This window comes from Penaeus chinensis, chromosome 21 (genome assembly GCF_019202785.1).
Source record: "Penaeus chinensis breed Huanghai No. 1 chromosome 21, ASM1920278v2, whole genome shotgun sequence".
NCBI lineage: Eukaryota > Metazoa > Arthropoda > Malacostraca > Decapoda > Penaeidae > Penaeus > Penaeus chinensis.
Genome location: NC_061839.1, coordinates 17,724,606 through 17,732,105, shown reverse-complemented (window position 1 = coordinate 17,732,105; position 7,500 = coordinate 17,724,606). Strand labels below are relative to the sequence as shown.

The window sequence follows — 7,500 nt, the reverse complement described above, 5'->3', positions numbered from 1 at the left end:
CATATGGTCTGTGTAGATCATCAGACGTTTTTGTAAAGCTACTCCCATTTTCTAGAATATTAGTAACTGATTAATCAGCATATATTATTAAAGGGCAGATGAAACTGTCTTTTATATTTGCTGGTTTTATTAATCTTTTGTATATTGTTATTACTTTTTTCTTTTTCTTCTTCTTCTAATGTTAAACCTCATCAGAAAAATCTAATGTGGTTATTTCATGTAACTATAAAGAACATTTCCATATAAACAAGATATGGGAAAGCATTTAACTTGTGTTCAATATTTAAAAAGTTTTTTTTTTTCCATTGGTAATTGGAATTGGTTTTGTTGTATTTGTATTTTATATAAACATTTATGATTAATGTGAAGACATCAAGGCATTTCATCTCTTTTATCATACTAATTTGCCTTCAAGGAAGTTCCCTTCCTTGGTATATCATTACCTAGCTATTTATTGTAGATTTATACTTTTGATTTATTAGCTTCTTAAATAAGATAATCTTTCCTATATTCAGTTTAACTTACCATTTTTAAGTGTTTCCTTTTTAGAGTCATAATTGTTTTTGCAGTTTTTATATAACCTTTTTTCTCTCGCTCATTTCTTCTTTTATCAGACAATTTATAATCTTGATTTTACATCACTACAGTAAATCATCGGCCTTCACCACCACTGCACTCTCTAAGGGATTGTTATCATGGGCAAATTGATCGCCATGTTGCCCAAGAGCGACTAACCAGCATATCAAAACCAGGGCATTTCCTCCTGCGACAGAGTACAAGAAAACTGGGGACTTTTGTTCTGACTTTGTTCTACCAAGAGCAAGTGTATAACTATGAAGTTTCACATGAGGTGAGAATTATTTTTTGGCCAGAAGTTTTAAAATGTTAAAAAAATATTTATTTTAAGCTAATTATTTTTGATGGCATTCCTGTATTGACTAGTTGCTGTCTCACTTCCTGATCTCACTTGATCTCACCTTTCTCTTCCCACTTCTCTTTTCCATATGTTTGCTTGTTATTTTTAAGATTTCACATAAATACACTTTACAGTTAACAGAATGTACTATCTTTGCAGGGTGAATTAGTGTTCATTGATGATGGCCCATACTTTACATCATTGGAGAACATAATCAACCATTACTCACGTTTCATGGATGGTCTGCCATGCCGACTTCTCACCCCAGTGCCTCCTCCACAGCCACTCCCTGAGCATGAAATTCCAGTCCAAGGTCCTCCTGTTAGTCACAATAATGTAAGTTACATATAGTTAAGCTTTTTGTGTATATATAGGTGTCTTCATTACTGAATATAACAGTAATGATTACTATAATTATTGCTATTGTTGTGACCATTACTAGTGTTATTGCAGTTGTTGTTGTTTCTTCTTCTGCTTTGTTCTTTTTTTTCTTTTTTCTTTTATTGTTCTGCCTCTTCTGGTATTGTTCACATAATAAATAACTTACTATCCTCATTGTTTTACATCAACTTAATCATTAACACCATTATTGAGTGGTTTTCACTTTGATAGTAGCAGTTATTTGTGATTACTCCAGAAATTAATCATGTTGTATTTCACAGAGGGAGTATGCCAAGTTGTACTACTCTTTATAAAACACAAGTTTTCTCTCTTCATTTACTCCAAGGTATCTTTTTTTCCGTTATATAAAATTTCAGAAATTAGGCACACCTATGACACAGAGCCAAGAATCCTTTGACACATGCAAGACTCCATCTCCAAGTGGGTCTCTTGCCAGAAAGTCTCCTTTACTAGAATTTAGGCCTCATTTGAGAAGCAGAAGTCCATTTTTTAAGGTTAGGAATTTATTATTTATTCATTAATATTTTTTAGCTTTACTTGATGATACTTTTTCTTCTTAGTCTTCTTTCTTTGTTGTTCCATTTCCTTTCCTTCTTCAACATATCCCCCGTTTTTCTTTTCATTTGTTTTTTTCTTCTCCATTTTCATCTCCTTTTTATCTTCTTCCTCTTCTTCATTTTCTTTCTCTTTTCATCTGTTCATATTGTTGCTTATTGTTGTTGTTGTTCACTTCTACTTTTTTTCTTCTTCTACTACTTTATTTCTTTGTCTTATTCTCTTTCTTCTTCAATTTTACCTCATCATCACTTTAAAATTCTTCCTTTTCCTCTTTGTCCCTTTTTGTCTTCCTTTCTTTTTTTGTCTTTCTCTTCTACTTTTTATTTTCTTCTTCTTCCCCTTCTCTCTTCTTCTTTTTTGTCTTCTACTGCTTCTTTTTGTTTTCTTCTTCCTCTTCATCTTCTTCTTCTTCTTCTTCTTCTTCTTCTCTTCTATTTCCTTTTCATCATTATCCTTTTATCTTCTTAATTTTCATCTACCTTCTTTTTCCCTTCTGTTTCCTTATTTTCTTCCTCTTTTCTCACTATCATCATTATTATTGTTTATGGTACTATCATTATTCCTTGTCTTTTTTTCTTTCCTTCCTTCTTTCAGCCTTTTTTATATTACTTTTTTCTTCTTTTCTTCTTTGTGTTGTTCTTCTTATAAATATTGTTATTCTTCTATCTATTTTTATACTTTTTCCTTTTTTCTTTATTAAATAATACTTATCCTAATTTTCTAAGATTTCCTTTGATATTAATATAAGATTTTTCCTCTTGTTATCTTCTTCCTCATAATTCCCATCTTCACATTCTTTACTTTGTTTTCTCCATTTGCTAACCCTATTAGTGCAGACTTTTTTCCCATTAGATGTGATGTGATGTGTTGTTCACCATGATTATGATAATAAAAGTGATGTGTCACGTGATTAGATGGGAAAAAAGGGAGCTCGAGTTCATGAAGAATCCAAAAGGTGTAAATGACTCAGTACTTCTTTGGGAGGAGACAGAATTTTTAATGATAAATACTTGTATTTATCATTGCAAATTCTGTTTTTTCAAGTGACCGAGTCAATTATGATAGGAAACTGTACCTTACTGCCATAACACTGACTATATCATAACTATATCCACATGTTTGATATAAGCAAAAGCAATATTAGGTCATACAAGCAAAGCTTTTAAACTAATTGATTCATCACAGACAAAATCCGAGTACCATCATACATGGGTTGTCTACACAGTCAATCTAGCTTTTACAAGGTGCTTGTGCTATATATGGATAATATTTCAATCAGAGATATTCACTATGATTTCTCTCTCTAAAAAATGCAATACAAACAGAACAAAAATAGTTATGACAAGCATTTAAAATAACTGTAATTATATGTTTAGTTTCCTCCTCAGAGTGGCAGTGATAGTGGAGCTGGCTCAACGGAGCAACAATCATTGCTGGCTGCAGTAAGCCAAGATGATTTAAGGCCATCAGGCCCAGAGGTACTGGGTAGAACACAGGTGCCAAAACCTAACATCATTATAACTGGTGAGTGTTAATATGTATAAATGATTTCTTTATTGCAGTCAGTCCATTGAAAAAGTAAATTTCAAGAAGCACACAGAATTCCTATTGAAGAGGGAAAAGAAGCTTATAAACTTTTTTTCTCTCTTTCCAAAAATGACAAAAGTTGGCTTAACTCATAACAAAGAGAGAAAATGATAAACATATTACAATGGCTTTACTTCTAACCTGTGTTTTGAATAATCTACACTCTTGTTTACATTTTATCAAGGCTTTCACCATTGATTTCACATTTCATATTCATAATTAATCTGCTGATAAGAAAGCAGTCTCTAAATTGACCACATCCCATTAACTATTTGGAAATAATTGTTCAATCTGAAGTCACATTCACATGGTGTCTATATATTTTTAGGATATATGTTTGCACTGATTACTTATTTTAAGTGAGTTGGCCAAAGTTTGGACTCTTGGGACCAAGCAGCCGTATATGAGATTGTTTAGTGCAGTTTTTTGCCATGTATCCCCATATGTGGTGACTTTATGTACAAAAGAATGAAAAGGCCATATTTCTGTCAGAAGATGCTGATTCATGACATAACCATTTCAAGAACATAGTCAAAGGTGTACAGAGTCACAATATAATGTTGGCACTTGGCCTCCGTCCAAAACATTGCCATCACATTGCAAATTTTCAAATTTGTTTAACTAAATTGTTCTTTTGGCCCCCTTTTCCTTGTATACAGAATGCCTAAGAACTTTTAAGCCCTTGGATTCCAGTAAAAGAATTAATTGAGACACTCCAAGAATGTTTTTACATAGCAGTTTTTAGGATAACTTTTTATGGGTACCACTGAACCTAGAGACTCAAGAATTGTTTGAGTACAAAAGTTAAGTTAAGGACTTGAAATTTCAAAATATGGTGAGGTCATGTTGAGACACTGAACATATTTTTATTTTCATTCATTCCAGATCCCTTATCACAGGCATCACAAAATGCAACAGAGGATTTAATTGATCTTCACACTCCATTGGATTATGGCAAGATTCAAAAAGTTCCTCGTCAAGCACCTCATGCACCACAGCGTGCTTCACGAGAGAATCTAAAATTAGATTTAAAGGTAGTTTACAATATTTCACTTTTTTTTTTTCTGCCACAAGAGACCAAAATCCTCAGTATGTCCTCCTAAGCCACCTGGAAATCATCCCAAATGTTCAACTTTTGAGTGGTCTCTGTTGGCTTGTAGGGGGTATAGAGGGAGGAATTCATAGGAGGAAAAGCCAGCCAGACACAGGTGTAGGGATAGTGTGAAGGGATAAGTGTCAGTGGCCTTGAGGCTGGAAGAAGGATGCTAGACGTTACCAGATATGCTTATTTACCTTCACTACATCACATTCACACTCGAAGATGAGGAAAACAGACACTATCAAGGCAGTTCAGCTTAAAGGTGGAACTTGCTATTATGCTTGATTGAGACAGCTCAGTCTGTAAAGGTTGATTTAATAATAATAGAGTAGCGTATCTATGTTATCTATGTAAACTATTGTAAATGTAATCTATATATCTCCTTTGTACTGTCTGTGTGTAACATTACAGAATACAGAAATATTTCATATGGATGTGTAAAGATGCTGTTGGATGTTATCTGGGTGTCAGTGTTTGAAAAATGTGTCGATACTGAAGAATACTAATGCACCCAAATGTAGTTAATGTAAGTGATATTTTTTGTGTAAGTTTACATATAGTTTCATGTATACCTCCAGAACTTAAGTATCAATAGTCATGGAGAAGGGACAGCCATGAGTGGTAGCAGCCCAACAATGGATGGTAACCGTACAAATGAAATATTTGGAGATATCGACATCAATCGCCTCAGTATTGGACGGCGTCTTGGTGATGGTGAATTTGGTTCGGTATTGAAGGGAGTCTGGCACAGTTCTTCAGGTGACCAGGTTTGTATATGTCTTACAGAACATGAAATTCATGGTGATAAGAATAAATATATATGTTCATGCAAGATAAGTTGTAGGGCAGCATCTGAAGGAAATATGATCAACTTCAGTTTTATTATTATTTTCATTTAGTATACAGATTTTTATGAGTGATTTTAATGAAATAACCTCAGAAATTAATTTTTAGATTAGTGGTCATTACATTTAGTTATGAAGTGTGTGTATTGAGTAAATGATTAAGACTATTGTAAGAATATGTATTCGCCAGATTGATGTTGCAGTAAAAATCCTCCATGATGATGACAAAGTTAACAAAAAAAACTTCCTCAAAGAAGCTGAAGTAATGATGAACTTGAATCATCTTTATATTGTCAAGTTCATAGGAGTTTGCCATGGTCCTCCAGTTGCTATGGTAAGTATAACCAATGTGTATTACTGCATTAAGCTTTTTTGTACTAACCCTTTGCCGCTGGGTGGCATGGCATGCTTGGACTATATTCCAGGTGGCATGTGCATATGTGTCATGGTGCGCCGGTCCTGTTTTCCTGGAGCATGTACGGTCATGCTGCACACACTGTGGTGCCAGCACATTCCCTTGGCAGGGGGGCCAGGCCACTATGAATACAGCCCAGAAGAGAGGGCTTCCGCATCGGGAAACCACCCAGCGGCATTGGGTTAAAGTTACTTGTAGCAACACTGAAGGACTTTGCATTGCTTTCAAGTATTTTAAATCATATTTTTGCAATTACTTACAGTGAATGGAAATATCATAGATATGACAACAATTCTCCCAAAGGGATAAGGAACATTCAGATCTCACAAAAGATGTTGTGAAGCTTCATAACATGTAGTTAGGTTAACAATATCACAAGTTCAACCTGAAATTTTGCTATGAATGCATGTTCTAACTAAACATATGAAAATTGGATATAGATAAATAAATAGGTAGATAGATAGTTTAGGAACTCAGTTGTTGTTTTGTTTTTTTTTATCATAAAAGGTCCAAGAACTGATGGCAATGGGCTCTCTTCTTGATTTCCTACTCGAACATCCAGAGCAAGTATCCATCGATTTTCATCTTAAACTTTGGGCTGCACAGGTTGCAGAAGGTAAAGAGAATTATATTTGTTATTACTTATTCTTTAGTATTTAAAAAGAATGTACCATTTAAACAGGAAAAAGACTACCAGTTTCTTTATATACAATTGAAAACTTGTGCTATTACAGCTTCTCATAATTTGCATTCATTGAATCAGGTATCTGTTTTTCTTGTGTTTTTTTAGGAATGCTATACTTGGAACAAAAACATTTTGTTCACCGCGATCTGGCTGCACGTAATATTTTGTTGTCATCAATGACCTTAGCTAAAATTAGTGACTTTGGATTGTCTCGAGCCCTTGGTGTTGATGAAGAATACTATACAGCAAGTGAAGGAGGAAGATGGCCCCTAAAATGGTATGTACTTATTTAGAAAGAAATTAATTAAAAATACTTCGTCACCTTGAAAATGAATTCAAGGTTTTCATAATTTCAACATTTTGGAATAAAGTTAGCTGGAACAAAATACATACAGTTGATCATTAAAAGAGATAAGAGATAAGCAGAGGATATCTAATTGATATATATTGAATTCACTAATGACTAATGTTTCAGACAATTAGATGTTTCTTCAGTTCATACCTCATAGTGTTTTTTATAGCATAGTCAGCTTTTCTTCTTCATCTTCTTTTTCTTTCTTTTCTTTTATTTTATTTTCTTACTTTCTTTCTTTACTTGTTTGTTTATTTTTTGTCTTTCTTTTTTATTTTCTTTCTTACTTTTCTTTCTTTCTTCATTTGTTTCTTTCTCTTTGCTGACCCCCAGTGTTTATTAGAATAAGGTTCTTTCTCAGAATTACTTTAAAAGATCCTTTTAAGAATGTGAAATAGGGATTTCTACACTGAAACTAACTGCTACATGTTAATACTTGAACATTATGAGAACATAAAAATATGTAAGTGTACCTCTTAGAAAAAAGCCTTACTGTTATTACATATTTTCTTTTCAAAGACCTTTGTCCTCCAAAAAATTCTTGCTAGCTACTTTAACATCTTGACATGACATGAAAGACGGTTTCAGATAATATATCTTATTAATGATCTTTAAGTAAGTTATCAGAATTTTTTATCTTT

At 33.2% G+C, this 7,500-nt stretch overlaps 1 protein-coding gene across 10 annotated transcripts in view; it reads left to right on the top strand.

Moving 5' to 3' along the window:
• The window catches only part of LOC125036334 (tyrosine-protein kinase Shark-like), a 24,137-nt gene that overhangs the window by 15,125 nt on the left and 1,512 nt on the right, over nucleotides 1-7,500 (top strand). For 6 of the 10 annotated variants that reach the window (XM_047628877.1, XM_047628878.1, XM_047628880.1 and 3 more), the window contains exons 8-16: nucleotides 648-850; nucleotides 1,076-1,252; nucleotides 1,675-1,812; nucleotides 3,253-3,400; nucleotides 4,349-4,497; nucleotides 5,141-5,329; nucleotides 5,598-5,741; nucleotides 6,330-6,438; nucleotides 6,613-6,784. In XM_047628877.1, coding sequence (XP_047484833.1) covers nucleotides 648-850; nucleotides 1,076-1,252; nucleotides 1,675-1,812; nucleotides 3,253-3,400; nucleotides 4,349-4,497; nucleotides 5,141-5,329; nucleotides 5,598-5,741; nucleotides 6,330-6,438; nucleotides 6,613-6,784 — 1,429 coding nt within the window. Of the gene's footprint in view, nucleotides 1-647; nucleotides 851-1,075; nucleotides 1,253-1,674; nucleotides 1,813-3,252; nucleotides 3,401-4,348; nucleotides 4,498-5,140; nucleotides 5,330-5,597; nucleotides 5,742-6,084; nucleotides 6,299-6,329; nucleotides 6,439-6,612; nucleotides 6,785-7,500 lie in introns of those variants that run through there. The other 4 variants (XM_047628875.1, XM_047628882.1, XM_047628881.1 and 1 more) reach the window with 4 other exon arrangements.